At 32.9% G+C, this 17801-nt stretch overlaps 1 protein-coding gene across 7 annotated transcripts in view; it reads right to left on the reverse strand.

Annotated features, from left to right (window-relative positions):
• The window catches only part of LOC114396282, a 43312-nt gene that overhangs the window by 7114 nt on the left and 18397 nt on the right, over positions 1-17801 (reverse strand). For 5 of the 7 annotated variants that reach the window (XM_028358180.1, XM_028358184.1, XM_028358181.1 and 2 more), the window contains 7 exons: positions 10891-14023; positions 10471-10704; positions 9646-10359; positions 8673-9488; positions 6344-7093; positions 5391-6224; positions 84-809 (listed from right to left, as the gene is read on the reverse strand). In XM_028358180.1, coding sequence (XP_028213981.1) covers positions 84-809; positions 5391-6224; positions 6344-7093; positions 8673-9488; positions 9646-10359; positions 10471-10704; positions 10891-13959 — 7143 coding nt within the window. In that variant the 5' untranslated portion in view covers positions 13960-14023. The remainder of the gene's footprint in view (positions 1-83; positions 810-5390; positions 6225-6343; positions 7094-8672; positions 9489-9645; positions 10360-10470; positions 10705-10890; positions 14024-17801) is intronic. The other 2 variants (XM_028358183.1, XM_028358185.1) reach the window with 2 other exon arrangements.

Raw genomic sequence — 17801 nt, forward strand, 5'->3', positions numbered from 1 at the left:
GCAGTCAGAACTCAGAAGAAGGAAAATATATATAATGAAAAGAAAACAAAAAAGGTTAAAGTGATAATGCTTTAATTTGTCACCTTTTCAACCATGAAAAGAGGTTGCTCTATAACTGCTTCTTTGTGACTATTATGAAATTCTGATGTGAATAGCTTCAACTTAGGACAGTAGGACACATCCAAGCATTTTAATACGGGGCATTCCAGATGGTGTTTTCCAGGATAAAAGCAACTAAGCAGTGACAGCTTATAAAGAAGCAAATTACACAAAGAAGGGAATTCAAATATTTCAGTTGTTCCATGTTCCATTGCATCTTCCTTTCCAACAATTTCTACCAACTTGTCACACCTCTGTACTCTAAGTATCTGAAGATTTACAAGATTTTTGGCAAGGGACAAAGGGAACAATGTTGCCAGGCTTCTACATTTAGTAACAAACACTAGTTGCAAATTGGGAAAGCTGAGAATTCCTCGGGGGGTTTTGTTCCATACACATTTCAAATTTGACAAGTCTTCTAGAGTAAGCTTTTTCAATGGAAGGACCATTTCCTTGGTGTTGGCATCAGTGTCATCTATGTCAAATATTACCTGCGCAGCATCGGAGCTATGTACATACAATTCTTCTAAGGTCTTCAAGTAAGGAAGTACATGAGATGGAATTACAATCTCTCTTTTAATCGCTCCATCAAATTCTAATTTCTTTAAACCGCCAAAGAAATTCTTCAGAAAAGCAGGTTTGCCGTGCCTAACACCCGTTGTCTCAAGGTAATCGACAAGGATCATATGCTTTGAATATTCAAAAAATACCTTCAAAGCCATAAAAACTCAACGTCAGATACTTCACAAGTCTCATGTGTACCTCTTGGATTTACATTTGATTGTAGAAAACTATATATGCATGTGCCTCCTTAATTGAGATATCTACAATTATCTCCTGTTAAATTTCAAATTCTCATTTTTGTTCTAATTAAATTATGCGCTATATTTTGATATATTGTTCTTGTACCAGTCTAATAGAAATAAGTTTATACATGTAATTTAAAGTAAGAGCATCTTTTAATATTTGTGCTAGAGGAGTTATTTAAGTCATTTTTGGTTAGAATCCCAAAAATTTTATTATTATAATTCATAATTTTCTTTATTATTTTTAGAATGGATTCCAATGGTCGATCTAAAATGTAGAAAGAGCATAATAGGAATAAAATAGTGGCTACGGGTCTTTGACCCATATGGCTCAAGAATGAAAAAAAGAAAAAAAGGAAATGATAATGAATTGTAAAGAGATAAGGATAAAAGTTGACAGAGCTTTTTCAGCTCATGCAATCCCCCCAAAAAAAAATAGAAGAGAAAAAAGAAAAGATCGAATAGGAGGCTGATAGAATGTTTTGGGATCCTCTTATAAAGAATAAAATACATAAGGGTATGGATATCCAACTAATATGTTGGGCTAATATGCCCAATCAGTATGAAAAGGTAGAATAAAATTAAAGAACAGGAATAAAAGAAGAAAAAAAAGTCTATTAGATTTGTTAAGTTAGTAATTGCTATTTTCACTCCCCTTTTATATTAATCCAGTTTCTTTCTCATTTTTTATACTGAAATTACCCATTAAACACACTACCTCATCTCTCACTTCTATTTCTTCCCGGAAAAAGAAAAAAGATACTTCGCCTCAAATTACCTTATAAAACACACTCTCATTTTCTTTTTCTTCCCCAATTTAAATCTTTTTTGAAAAAGTACACACTTCTACATTTCAAAAACCACTCTCCTCCCACACCACTCAACCTCCTGACAATTTGTTCCAACCAAAAACACATTGTCGAAAAACCTAGCATGGAAGCTATACTGGAACAATTGTGATGCAATTAGTGTGATTAGAGCATAGAATTCGGTCTATTGTTTTTACGTCGCACAGCAAAGGTGCACCCAAAATGTTTTATAAGGTGATTATCATTATAATTTTATTGAAGGATTCTCTTACTCTTAGTTTGAGTGGATCAATAGTCTTGGATTTTGTCTTCGAAAGATTGATGGCTGACTCAAGGTGGATGAGGGTTGAAAATATACAAGGGAACGACTGAAAGAATAAAATGCAAGGTCTACTACATGGCTTTATGATACATTTTAAAGCTAAAATCTTTCTGTAGCACGAGCACTAAGTTGGGGTCTAGCTAGTTTATGTCTTACAAATGATTTGTGTTTCTTTATGTTTTATGTTTTGGTTTTTGTCTATTTTATTATTATATCCTAAGAGTATAAGTAAGATAAAGTCGCACATCGAATAAAAGTAAAAAAGTTGAGAAAAAGATATTGTTTATGGTGTCCTTTTTTCCCTCTTAATAATATCATAAACAAGATTAAACATCAAACAACTAAGAATAAATAAGGTTGAGATGCATTCATGCTTTACTGAAATATCCTAAAAAAAAATTCAGGACAACAAAAAATAGTTGAGTTGGAGTTGTTTTATTATTGACATGCACGTGCATGAACAAATATTCTTTTGCTTCAAAATATGTCCCCTTATTTTGTACAAAAACTTTGACTGTGGTATCTTTTTGGTCCATTAGGTAATCAATTTCCTTTTATAAGGTAGCTCTCTTTATCCTTTTTTTCATATTTAATTTTGGCTATGTACATCTTAGATCTTTAATAGTTATTTAAAATTTGTATTAATTTTCTAATAAATTTTTTCTTTATATCGAGTCCCTAATAAAAACAATAATTTTAGTTTTTATTCATGATATTTTTTAGTCCCAAATACATTATGAATTTTTTGTTTAATAATAAATGAAAAAAATTTATCAGGTACAAACAAAATTTTTACTAATCTATTAGTGACTAAAAATGGTATCAAGACTTAAAAATAAAATTATTATAAAAAAATAAATACAGAATTTATTAATTTATTAAGAATCTAAAACATATTTTATTTTTTATTTTATTATAAATCGTTCATTCATGTTACATTCATTCAATTATGATAAAGTTATCTTCATTATTTTATACACTTAAATACTAATTTTCTACTAGATTAATCCTATAAATCACTACAAAATAAAGTATTGGAGTATACAAAGCGGTGAAGGTAGCTTTGCTCCGAATGGATATAAACTAAGTGGAGGGTTTATAATAACAGAATTGTGAAACAAAAGAGAGAAGGCAGCTACAATATTGGAGGAAGAAACTAAATTTCTATTAGATTAAACGAAAACAAAAAGAGAGCATTTATATTTCTTGCTTTTAGCCTATGTAATAAGTAAAAAATGGAACCTATAATAAGAAAATTGTGGATATGTTTTTCTCGCAATAGCCATTGTAATAATGAAAATGTACTTGAAATTTAATATACGAGATATATTATTAATTAAAATCATTCATGTGCCTTTACGTAACATCTTAATCTTGTGACATTAATTATTGGTTCATGATATATATTGTCCGTATTAGAGTCTAAAGGTCGTAGATGGATTGTATTATCCACGTTTCAAACCAATTAATCAAAGGGATGCAAAGGCAAGTTAGAGATGTAATATAAAACCACATGTATGTCTTAATCCACAACAAATAAACTTTTGAGATATTAATTTATGACACACAACCTATTAGTAAAAAATTGAACAAGTATTGGTAAAAGCTAACAAAGATATCATGATATATTTTTAGAGTAATGTATGCCGTAAGAAATATTTTAGAGTAAATTACCTTCTTCAATTCTAGAGAAGCTTAAATTATATTTACTTTCCCTCTTATTTTAAAATATGCATTCTCCTTCCTTGAAAGATAAATAAGTATTATATTTGAGTCTATATCATGTAAATGACTTTATTTTTTCTAAATAATAATTCTCTTGCAGTGATCCTCACAATAATTTACAAATATCAAGCATATGATATGAATTTTGTGACTTTAATTAGAAGATGAAATTTTAAAAAAATTAAAAATATATTTTTTGGTTTTTAATTTAGAGACAATCCTATTTAAAACCAAGTTAGATAGCAAATGTGGACATATTTTAGCCGTAATTTGAAACAAATATAATTAATTTATTACATTGTAAAAGATTAACCGTTTTTATTAGACCTAATCCATTGTTGATAATATAGATATTTAAATCTTCATTCTACTTTATAAAAAAAACTATCATCAACAATATATAAGATTTTTAAAATTAGTTGGTGACGACATTAAAAGTTATAAAAAAAGATAATACATGATTGGGAAGCACATTAACTCATATTTATTCATAGTTATTAAAATATTGTCTACATTTACCTAAAGTGTAACTTAAGGGAGTAAAGTGTATATTTTAAAATAAAGATATGGTTAGCTAAGAATATTTGAAAAATGTTTTGTTGGAAATCATATCAAAACACATTTTAAAATCATAGGAAAGTGTATTTTTTTTATTCCAATAAAACTTTTTCTTTCTTTACTTCTTTATTCAATACCTTGGCTAGCATTTATCTTAAAATACTAGATAAGAGAAATACTACTCTAGAATCAATTTGTGGCTTCCAAATTAAATTTATGGCCAATGCTAATTAATGCCCTAAGGGTATCCGTTAAAGAATTTAAAATATAATTTTTTAATTAATAAGTATTATTAATATTTCAAAACAATAGTCCTTTACCTTTTAAAGCTACTTTCCAACAATACTCCAGTATATAACTAAGAGAATAAATTAATACTTGCGTTAATCGTAAAAATAAGTTGGATGGGTAGTAGGATAATTTATGACAGGAGTGGTTGGCATACAAATGGTATTTTTGTCAAAATTTATATCAATTAAATATTTCCCAAAAGACTATTATTTTATATAATAGAGTAATCAGGTACATCCCTATTATAAATTCAAAGCAATTTCAAAAAATAAAAAATAAAAAATTCTATTTTAAAATTTTGGCTAAACTATGTTTTTAATCCTAAATAAATACTCAAATTTTATGTTTAATTCTTCATAAAAAAATTTATTTAGTCCTTAATAAAATAAAAAATTTATTTTTGGTCATTGATATTTTTTAATATTTTATAAATTAACAAATTTTTAGTCAGTTCGATAATAAATTGTTTGTATTTGTTATTAGTCTTGTTTTTAAAGAAAACGATATCAAAATGGAAAAAATTATAAATAATAAACATAAAATTAACTAATTTATTAGTAACTATAAAAAATGTCAAGAATCACTAACAAAATTTTTGTTTTATTAGATGATAAATAAAAAAAAATTATTAGAAAACAAACAGAAAACTAAATATTTATTAAAAATTATAAACATATTTTAACCTAAATTTTGTAATCAACAACAGCATTGGTTAATTAGCATGACCCTATACTTAGATATAAATAAATAAGAATTGAGTTTGGATAATGAATTCCTTACCTGTTGGTGAAACAAGGTCTCGATTGTGGTGTTGAGATCATGGTGGGAGGTTAAGTGATCAGTATCCTCTGTTGAAGTTTTAATCCCCTCTAATAATGGCGCATCTATTATTCCTTCTGAGAATGTTTTCATATTCTGGCATTCAGCAATCGTGGCTTCTTCCAAACACTTGAAATGCAAAGTGGCATTCCCTGAATAAAACCTTACTAGCCTTGGTAATGAATCCAACATTATTCTTCTGAGGCTTCCAAATGTGATCTCATCAGAAGCATCTTCTTCTTCTTTTTTTACTATTTCCTTCATTGATTCACATTCACTTATAGATAGGCTCTCAAGTTGCAACAAACTTTGGGCAGTTGAGCATTTCAATAAATACTCCATCCTATTACAGTACTTCACTTGCAACTCTTTCAGATTGATGAAAGACACTGCACAGCTCACTAGTTTTTCTAACTGAGAACAGTTGATAAGATTTAATAATTGAAGCTTTTGAGAGTATGGCTGAACCCATGGGTGCTCTAACCCTATCGTCTCCAGCTCTCCAAGATCAAACAGTGTTAATTGTTTCAATGCGGGAAGTGAACGGTCATGAACTTGGAGTTTCTGAGAGGGAAATATCTCCTTCAGACCATAGCACCTTTCCACTAGAAGATAATCTAAGCTGGGTACCTTCTGAAGGAAATCAAAAGGCAAAGTGTCTTTCTTATTGTCATCATTCTCAAAGGATAGACGAAGATGAGTTAATTTGAAAAGGAGGTCTTCTGGCAAATGTGCATCGCTCAACAACATAATGTTTTCCTCATTGAGTGCCAATTCCATCAGATTGGGAACAATCTAGCAAGGCCAAACAAATTCAAAAGAAAATGCACGGTGGTAGTTAGAAGGAGGAAAATATAATATGAAATTAAGAGAAAAAGGAAGCACAAAAAGTTTAACTGATAATGGTTTGTCACCTTATCAACTGAGAACAGAGGTTGTTGTTGTAGCAGGCTAATTGGAGCCTCTGTAACTGCTTCTTTGTGATTATTATGAATTTCTGATGTGAATAGCTTCAACTTAGGACAATAGCACACATGCAAGCATTTTAATACGGGGCATTCCAGATGGTGTTTCCCAGGATAAAAGCAACTAAGCAGTGACAGCTCATAAAGAAGCAAATTCCTTAAATAAGGGAATTCAAACATTTCAGTTGTTCCATGTTCCATTTCATCTTCCTTTCCAACAATTTCTACCAACTTGTCACACAACTGTATTTCAAGGGTCTGAAGCTTCCCAAGATTTCGGGCAAGGGACAAAGGGAACAGTGTTGCCAAGCTTCTACAATTAAAAACGACCACTTCTTGCAGATTGGGAAAGCTGAGAATTCCTCGTGGGTTTTTGTTCCATACACATTCCAAATTTGACAAGTCTTCTAGAGTAAGTTTTTTCAAACGAGAGACTATACCCTTGGTCTTTGCCTCACTGTGATCCATGTCAAATATTATCTGCGCTGCATCGGAGTTATGTACATCCAATTCTTCTAAGGTCTTCAAGTAAGGAAGTACATGAGATGGAATTACAATCTGTCTTATACATTCTCCATCAAATTCCAATTTCTTCAAACAGCCAAAGAAGTTCTCCGGAAAAGCAGGTTTGCCGTGCCGAAAACCCTTGGTCTCAGGATAATCAACAAGTCTCTTATGCTTTGAATATTTGAAAGAAACCTTCAAAGCATAGAAACTCAACGTTAGGAGTGTATGTATGGAAACTCTGGAAACTACGCTTTAAATAATATTTTATTTTAAAATATGAATATTATTTTTTTATATTTAAGTTAATTGTATTAATTATTGTTACTGTGGATATGCTATTATCTTCATATTCAAATAAAATCCTATTTCATTATAAGTTCTAACCAGTTCTATTTTCTTTAAAATATTATTGTTGTAATTATACTATCATTTTCAAATTTTAACCAAGTTAAATGTCTTGATTGTAGAGTATATAAACTTAAAAAATTCTATTGTAAAACAAAAAAATTGTTGCTTATGTACGACTTAGGTTTACTATTGATGTAGAAAACTATATATGTGCCTCTCTGCTGAGATATCTCCAGCCATCACATTAAAATTCAATTTTCTTTTTTATTTTCCATTCATGTTCTGACTTCTATTTTGATATATATAATTAAAGTGAACAATTTTAAATAGCTCAATTAATTGAACATGATACATCAATTGTTGTATACCTTTTTTTTCTTGATATAAAAAAATAATTTTATATTATCAATCAAATAAAAATCATTTGGGATATGACTTTTAAGCTATAGGTAAGATTATAAGCTTTTTTTTTTAGTACAAATAAGATGATAAGTTGATAAACTCTTGATAACAGTGTAATAAAAAATATTTTATACATTTAACACATTCTAATTAAATTTTAATATAATTATTTCATGACAATCAATAATTGGATAACAATCTAAAAAATTACGTTAATTGTGAGTGCATTCTTCTATTTAAATTCTTATACTGTACTCCCACTTCAGTAAATTAGTTATAATACAAATTAGGAATATGAAAAGTGAATATTATTTTCTCATAATTCAAAGAGTATAATAAAGATCAGTAGTTGATTTGTGCAGCTTTCTTGATAAAACTATGCAAGAATTTTGGAAATAAAATCAGACTTGATTACTACAAATAAGGAAACCTTGACCAATAAATAAATCTAATTGAGTCTGTACAAATTACAAAAGTACATAATAAGCTTGCTTCATATTTTACATATGGGACAACATACAATTATAGGTCTAAATATGTTCTTTGGCCTCAACGCTTTTTTATTTTTGATTTTTGGAAGTTCATTTTTTCTTAATTTTAATTTCTGTAAGTTGATGTTCTTTTCAATTTTGGTTTGTGTAAGTTTTTATTTTTATTTTTAATTCTTATATGTTTGTATTTTTTAATTTTAGTTCCTTTAAGGTTTGATTTTTTATTTATTTATAGTCCCCATAAGTTTACGCTTACAAGGATCAAGATTGAAAAAAAAATGCAAACTTACTGAAACAAAAAAAATTGAGCAGGATATCTTAAAGGGACCAAAATTAAAAAAAACATAAACTTAAATTGAACAAAAATATATTTAAGCTACAATTATATATGTTTTATCATGGTGACATAATTATCCAATTGTAGAATATTGACTTAGGAAAATTTTCAATGAAATGAAAAATAATTTATATGTGTAGGTAGATGAAATTTTGTGATGGTTAACAAATTAAATACTCTATCTAATACGTACCTGATGTGTGAAATGCTTTTGTAGAGTGTCATTCAAATCACCTTCCCAATACCATTTGTCTTTTTCTCCAGCTACAACATGTACTTTTTTAAGGTTTGGAGCACTTTGGACTTTAGAGAATTTTTTCATTTGAGGGCATTCACTCACTACTAAACTTTCCAGTAATGGGAATTTGAAGTCACACTTCTCGGAACTGCTAAAACTTGTGAGATTTTTTAGAGACACCAATTCTAAAGATTTTAATTGTCTAAACTCAATCTCTTGTACTTTTTCCTCTCCATTTTCTGCAACGATTTCCACAATCATTTCACATAAGAATACCTTCATGGTTGTGAGTTGAACCAAGCTTTTAGCAGTTGAGGATGTCATTAAATTCCTCAGCGATCTACAATTTCTCACTTCCAAATGTGTTATGTAATTGTAAGATGCTATGGATGATGCTAAATTTGTCAATTTCATACATCGACTAATGACTAAGCGCTCTATCCTCTGAAGAAGTGGGTCATGCTCCAATCCTATCTCTTCTAAAGACAACAAACTCTTTAATTCCAACTCCTTAAGTTGCATAACAACACCTATTTTATCACGTGAAATGAGGCTTGCAGGAGCCCAAATACTTTTCAATTGACAACTCCCCAATGTTAAGCTTTTCAAATTGGGAAGTCTATGAAGAAACCAAAAGGGAATTTCAGTATTCTCCAATCCATTCAAGACAAGTCTTTGTAGTTTGTGCATTCTGTGAACACTAACAATGTATTTCTGCAACCACTCTGCTTCCTTCAAGCTGATTTCCATAGATTCTAAGTTGTATATCACCTAAAATATATAAATAAAAAAGACTTATCAATATTGAAGCATACTTGGAACCACTCAACAAGATATTTATAATGTGTTATTTTTTTTATAAGAAATAAATGGCATATTCTCACATCATTCAGTGAGAGAGTCTTAATTCATTCTTTTTGTTATGTACCTTTTCTGTAGCCGACACAATTGGCTTCCCTTGTGAGTTTGTGATGTCTTTAGTGAGCCCTTCCAGCTTGAAACAATTGAGTATGGACAATTTCTTCAACGATGGCCACTCTAAAGCGTGAGTTCCTCTGTAGAAACTCACAAGTTCAACTGAATTTTGTAATGATACAGTGTTTAGCTGAGGAAACTTAAACGTGATAGCATTTTCATTTGAACCATTGCCCCAAGCAACAATCTCCTTCATTGCCCTGCAATTGTATACATCAAGGATTTCTAGTTTTTCTAAGTCAGTGGCAACAGAAAGTGGAAAGAGATGTTTTAAATTTGGACTCTCATTAATGCTTATGCTTTTCAGATTATTATATTTAAGTATTTCACTGCTGTCCTCCTTCCATATGTGCACCAAATTTGGCAAGGCCTTTAGAAATACATTTTGCAAGTTTGTTTCATTCCTAACACCAGTTTGTGGAATATTTTCAAAGTCAAATATGTTTTCCACTAACTGGCAATTTGTAATTGTCAAGCTTTGAAGGCTCTGAAATCTTTGCCCCATATAACTAGGAAAAATCGTAACAAGTTTGTGGCACTCTCCTATTATCAAAGAGTCCAAACTGTGAAACGAATGAAGACCAATATGGGGTTGCCAAATGGTATTAAGTTTCTCCATGCAGATGATCTCCATTTTCTTCAACTTAGGAAAAACATCAATATTCTGCTGCAGAAAAAAGTGAATGTTAGGTGAGCAGATATATGACCTCAACAATTAATGCAATTAAACAACAAATGATAGTAATAATCAAAGTCAATATTAAATGACTCCACACACCTCTGCATGTTCTGGACAAAATATATCCTCCATCATTTCACATGCACTTACAAAAAGGCTTTGTAGATTCATCAAACTTCCAGCCATGGAGAATGACAGTAAATATTTTAAATCACCACAATCTGTCACATTCAATGTAAGCAAATTTTGAAAACAATGCTGAGATTGGTCACTCCATATCTTCTGGATGTTGATTGAGGATAACTCCAACCATTCTAATTTGGGAATTGAAACCTGTAAGAACATATATAATTAATGTCTCAACTATAAGATTTTGATTTTAAAAATTGATACACCCAAGAGAAATGACAAATTAAAACTTAAACGATCACAACTTTTTACTTCTTTTAGATGAATAACATACAAATTAAACATTAGAGATTATAAAGGACACATATTTATGATAATGTTTTTTCATACCTTTTCATTGAAGAGTGATATGCAAGAACTAGTGGCACCTTGCTCAACTTCAGTGATAATATCTTTGTTTCTGTTTTGCACTTGGACTTCCAATGATTGTGCACTACAAGGCATCTTGTCGTTGGTATATAAACAAGCAAATGCTGGTAAAGATTTCAATGTTAAAACTCGTAATTTAGGGAACTCAATCTTGTCATCATTGATAGTATGCGTTTGTCTTTCAATAGAAACTATCTCCTTCAGAGAATCACAGTCACACACTTCAATCGTTTCAAGCATGGTGAGAAGTCCGACCATGAAAAATGGGAAAATGTATTCCAATTTATCACATGTTTTAATCTTGATGACTTTTAATCTGCAAAAGGAGGCCTCTTCAAGATGATTATTGCCACATATTTTCTCCAAATTATCCAGTTTGTAAAGACACATGGACTCCAATTTCGGAAAAGCCAGTAAAGGGTGAAACCGCTCCACTGAGTTAATAATATATTGAATACAAAAGTTGTTCACAATGGATAAATGTTTCAAATATGGAAATCCTTCAACATTTAATTCATATAAAACATCATAAACATCATTGAGTTCTCCTAGCAGCAAATATTCAACACTCTTGAACAACATTTTAACCCATGTTTCAGAATGAATGTCAATATCTTCTTTTAGGTTCAATGCCAAGAATTTCGCTTTGTCATACATGTCAGGGATTTTGAATTCTCCCTCTGTAAGCATGTTGAATTCACCAATGACAATCTTGTAACTATCCAGCATGTCCAAAAACAAGTTCTGCGGAAAATGGGAAACACTCTGAATGTGTACGTCTAGATTTTGCAACTGATTCAAGTGCCTCAACTCAGAAAGACTAGCATTTTGACTTTGGATATTCTCCTCAGCCTCCCACAGAATCAAACTGTCTCTCAAGTAAAACTCTTCCAAACTGTTCATCTTTGATATGATCTTGGAAGGTATTACTCTTAGTTTTGAGCAATTGCTTAAGTCAAAAAGTTGCAGCTTATCCAATTGCCCAAATTCAAGAGGCAAACTTTCAATGTTAGATCCTGAAAGAGTAAGAATTCGTAATTTCTTTAACTCTCCAACGATTGATAAGTTCTCTCCTAGAGTGCATCTCTCCAAACTAAGCATTCTCAGTTTTTTTAGGCATTTAATAGAAGAAGGTAAGCATGAAAGATTAACACCAGTCAATATCAAGACTCTGAGTTCAATCATATCTTTAAAAAAGTCATCTGGTATTTTCAAAAAATCATCTTTACTGTCAATATGTAAGACTTCAAGTCTAGGACAGTGTATACTCTCGGGAAGCCCATCATTGATATCACAAAAGTGTAAACATATAGCAGTGTACCTTTCAAGTTCATCTTTGTGAGGCCACTCATCTAGTATGCCATTTTTCATAAAAAATACATGTTTTTCTTTGGATGATATTGAAAGAGCAACATCCCGCACAATGTCATGCATGTTGAAGCGGTCACGAGAGTAACTTTCCCCCAACAAAGTTGATTCTTTTAACTCCTCTATCAGTATATTTACTTTGTTTCTCGCTTCTCTAATTGTGTGGACCCCTTGAAGCAAACCCAACCCAATACAGAGCATCACTAAGTTCATAATCAAAGCATCATTTCCCATTCTAGCACACAGTAAAAAAATATGTTTCAGCTGCTCATTTTTTAGATGATCATAGCTCAACTTTACAGTGAACTCCATAGATTCGTGCCCTTCTGTAAAACTTTGTCTTTTAATTTGTTGACAGACATCCTGCCATACAAAGGAGCTTTTATTCTTTAGTGCCCTTCCTATGGAAACTAATGCCATAGGCAATCCATCGCACATTTTGGCAATTTCAATGACTTTCTCATCAAACTCTAAACTTTGGGCACGTATTCCCGCCAATTTCTTAAGCAAAGTCTTTGCCTCATTTTCATCAAGGACTCCTACCGAGAAAGTTGATCTCTCCTGCACATCCATTTTATTACATATTACTTCTTTACTTCTGGATGTTAGAAGAATTTTGCATCCCTTGTGATCACCTGATAACTTTTCTTTTTTTATCATATTGGAATCAACAGATAACTTGCCTTTTTTCGTCATACTGAAATCGACAGCTAACTTGTCTTTTTTCATTGTATTGAAATCGGCAGAAAACACTTCTTTTTCCATCTTATTGTAACCAAAATCAGATAAATCATTGACATCTTGTTGGTTCCCATCGTCATCCTCACTACGTGGAATCCCCAGTATATTCAAGTTCAATCCATCCCAGAGATCATCTAGGATTATAAGGGTGTTCTCCTTTTCTTTCATTAACCTCTTTCGAATGCGATCTGCTCTTACAATTTCACTTTCCTCTTCCAATCTCATTCCCAACATCTCAGCAATTTGTCCTTGAATTCGTTCTATGTCAGGAATTCTTGTTACATTTGCCATGACCACCATATTGAACAACTTCTTTTCTCGAGCTTTGTCAGCAACTTCTTTGACTAAAGTAGTCTTACCCACACCACCAGCCCCATAAACTCCAACAATATTAACTGTCGAGTCTTCCAGTGCTTTCATAATCTTCTCCATAGTTTCATTTCTCGACCCAAAGCTCACATAACCAGTGTTTAACAAAGCAGCATCAGAGGATGGGCCCAACCGATATGAAACTTTATCAAACTTTTTATTTGAATGTCCATCTGCTTTGATTTCCTCTACCATCTTTGTAGCTTTTCTGCCTAACCGATACCTCAATGACAAGTTATTTGGAAAGATCAATCTAATGGAACACCTTGTCTGTGCATGGCGTTCATCATCAATAAAACACTCATATTTTTTTATCTTCTCATCCACCTGTTTTAACCAATGTTGAACTTCATCGTTAATTTCTTCTCCGTTCTTCTCTGCATCATTAACTTCATTTTGAACCCTCTTCCTAGTATCATCCAGCCTCTCAATGTATTGTTCCACCTCTTTAAATTTGTCTTTGTAATTAAATATGTAACCCACTTGTCGTTTGACCACATGTTCTGCAATTTGCAGTGCACTTTGGGCAGTGGCAGAAGTAATTGGGTCCATTCTCCCTTGGCAATTGGCACGTTCTTCTTGTTTCTTTGATTCCTGCTGTGGCTACCACTTTTTCCTGAATGTTACACATGCAAAATTTCAAAAATGATGAAACAAAAGGACACATTCGCAAAACATTCAGCAAATAAAACATATTAGAATTTGACTGATGCTATTAGGTGTCTGTTAGTATCTGTTAGTGTTAGTGGGAGAGTTGATTATATTTTTGTGCATACATCCCCAAACGTCCCTTCTCTAATTATTTATCACCTTGGATAGGATCTTAATTAACCCCTCCATCCAATCACCTGCTTTTGTCCACACTTCTCCAATCATCAATTATGTTCCAGTGGTCAAGTTGGGCTAAGCGCCTGTTGGCGCTAAGCTTGTGTAGTGTGTCGCGCTAAGCGAGCCTGTCTCGCTAAGCGCAATTAGCTTTTTGTTAGAGAATAAGGCTTAGTGAGCCCTGCTCGCTTAGCCATTGTGTTGTGTAAGCTAAGCGAGTGTGTCTCACTTAGCCAAAGTCTTTATTTTTATGTTGTCGCGCTAAGCGTGCCTTGTGCACTTAGCGTATCTTATTATTTTCTGAAGGCACGCTAAGCGAGTCAATCTCGTTGAGCGAGTTAGTCTCACTAAGCGTCGAATCTATTTTTCTATTTTATTTTTCTGTTTTTAGTTTTTGAATAAAACCTGTCTAATTTCAATTCATGTGATTCTTTTGATGCAGATGGCTTCTAGGAAGAGAAGGGCAACTGCCTCCAGACCCCAAGAGCCCTATGACACGACCAGATTCATTTTCGAGGGCGCCTGGGAGAGATATGAGTAGAACGTTCACTCCTGGAACATCCTTATGGAGAGGAACGCTAATCTTTTTGTCACAAAGTACAAGTTCCACCAAGAGCTCAAGAGGCGAAGATAGTATAAAGCCTTGACAAGGCAACCCGATGGTCACACAGATATGGCCCTAGTCAAAGAGTTTTATGCAAATTTGTATGATCCTGAAGATAAATCCCGCAGGCAGGTTCGAGTGCAGGGGAAGCTTAAAGTTTGATGGGGAGACACTGAGCACCTTCCTGGAGACCCCAGTGGTTTTGGAGTCAGGGGAGAGATACACTGCCTACACCAGATTTGTAGTTCATATCCAGACCCTCAGGAGCTTGCTTCCAAGCTCTGTATTCTAGGGCACGATTTTGTTTGGAATGCTGAAGGAGCACCCTGGAAGCTCCCGAGGAAGGATTTGACTACACTTGCGCAAACCTGGAGCATCTTATCATATTCTAACCTCGCCCCCACCTATCACACATCCGATTTGAATATGGATAGGGCGAGGTTAGTGTACGGTCTGGTGACCAAGATGAACATGGACGTGAGCTCATTCATCTCAGGTCAGATTTCTCAGATGACCCAGTCCAACTCCTCTAGGCTCGGCTTCCCAGCCTTGATCAGTTCCTTATGTATCGCCAGAGGAGTGGTCCTAGACTTGTTGACCTTCGAGTCCCTTAGCCCCATCATTAATTTGGCTTATATAAGAAAGAACAGCTAGAACCCGGATGATCCCATGATCACCTTTCCGGGGACCCACAAGACTTGGGCTAAAGGACCTGACACTTCTGCTCTTTCCTGCTCTGCTCCAGCTGCTCCAGCTCCACTACCACCAGCTTCCACTCCTGCACCTTTAGCACCCTCCGACACCTTAGCTTAGAGCATAGAGATTCTAGTGTTGATGTTGTAGAGCTTTCACCATGGCTTATGCCTAGTGATGCAGAGCATTCATAACCTGGCTCAACATTGGCCCATCATGAGCATGGAGGCATTTATGGCCCAGGTGGCCTGGATAGGAGTCTAACCTTCTTCTGTGGGGGGAGGTAAGGCTTCTATAGCCCAAGAGCCGTAGCCAGAGGTGTAGTCTGAGCCAGAGAACACACCAAAGGTCACACCTACTGTCACACCACTCATGGAGATTACCGAGGATGAGGATGGCGTTGGAGACACAGATTATGCAGCTGACATGGCGGCGGCGCAGAGCAACTGGGACCCCTGGCCCATTACAGTACAAGATATACCTCAACAAGCCTAGGACGCTCGAGCCTCACCTCACGATGAGCCCACACAAGCACAAGATGATTGATGACAGGACTTTTTTTATATTCCAATTTTTAGATACAGTTTTTAATTTTAGTTTTAGTTTAGTTTATTTACTTATTGAGCAAATTTTACAGTTTTTAAAACACTTTACATTTATATATGCAGTGAGTTGTTTGGTTGAAATTCTATGTTTGTGAATGATTTTGAAATTGATCGATTGCATGACTTGAGTGAATTGCTGATAACTGCTAAATATGAGTTATTTTGATAATAAAATTATATTGAAAACATCTTTAAAAATATTTATTTAGCAGTTATCTTTGACTTAAATGATAAGAATTGATACTTTTGTTATTTATGGCTTGCAGATATGAAAAGGATGAATTAAAAGAAAAAAAGATCGAGAAAATATAAAAAATATGGATAAGAAAGATTTTCATTAGCATCAGGCCCAAGTCCACTCCAACAACTATAAGAAAGGAGCCAAGCCAAGAAGGACACAACAGACAACCCACACATTGGGTCCATCCCTTAGGGAAACACCACAGAACCCCCTCTAGTAGGGGTTTCATTTACTCTCTTTCTTTCACCCATCTCATCTCATCAGTTCTTATACCCCATCCATTGTAAAGCCCACAATAGTCATGAGTGGCTAAACCCCTAGTTAGGGTCTGGCAAGCCTAAAAGTCAAGCGATGTATGATGTACTCACTATTTATCAATGCAAAGGTGTTTTTTATTCTATTATCTTTTCTGCTTTTATATTGCATTATTAATCTTTATATTCTATTAGGGTTTAGACGCTCGGAAGAGGGTAACTTCTAAATAAGATTTAAAAAAGGTATGCATGCATTGGTTTTAGGGGTTAGACGCTCGGAAGAGGGTAACTTCTAATAGAACAAAAAGAAAGGATTTCATAGGAAAGTCATTGCTAGACATATAATGATTATTTTATGCCTATGCATTCTTGCAAACATCTAGAATTCATACTTCATGCATTTTATTTGTTGAATCTTTGCAAAGAAATTTGGAAGATAGATAAATAAAATAGGTCTATCATCGTGAGGAATCAGGGCCAAGTAATTGAACAAATGTGGGTAGAATAGAATCACCTAAATTGATAAAGAAAAATCATAAACTCATACATCCTAGTCAAACAAGACAAGCTAGGTCCCAACATTATCACGTTCTTGATTTTATTTCTTTTATCATCTATTTTTATCTTTTATTTTTTTATCTTATCTTTTCTTATTTTTTATCTTAATCTTTTATTTTATTTTTTTACTTTTATTTTCTTATTTTCTTCTATCTTTATAATCTTTTAATCTAAATCTTTTATTTATTTATTTATTTTCTTCTATTTTGATCTTTAAATCTTTATCTTATCTACTATATTTTCTTATCTTTATTTTAAGTTCTTTATCCATTGCTTTTAAATTGGGTTTTCATTAATCTAAGTACAAACAGAGTCCCTTTGGATTCGACACTCGGACTTCCGAGTACTTTACTACTTGTGACAATTTGGTACACTTGCCAACGAGTTAACAATTGCGATGTCAGATCATGTGCTTTGAATAACTATGTGGTAATTAGAAGAGAAAAAACATGAATTAGGAACATGAGTGAAAATGTTAGTTTGTTTGACAGGTAAGTTGTGAAGGTAGTCTTTAGCCATAACCCAGTAAGTGTGTGAACCTTAATTGTGAGAGAACGACTAGCATTGAGTATCGATTTTTGCATGAATATCTGAATATTGAATTAATGCATGAT

This window comes from Glycine soja, chromosome 18 (assembly GCF_004193775.1).
Source record: "Glycine soja cultivar W05 chromosome 18, ASM419377v2, whole genome shotgun sequence".
NCBI classification, from domain to species: Eukaryota; Viridiplantae; Streptophyta; class Magnoliopsida; order Fabales; family Fabaceae; genus Glycine; species Glycine soja.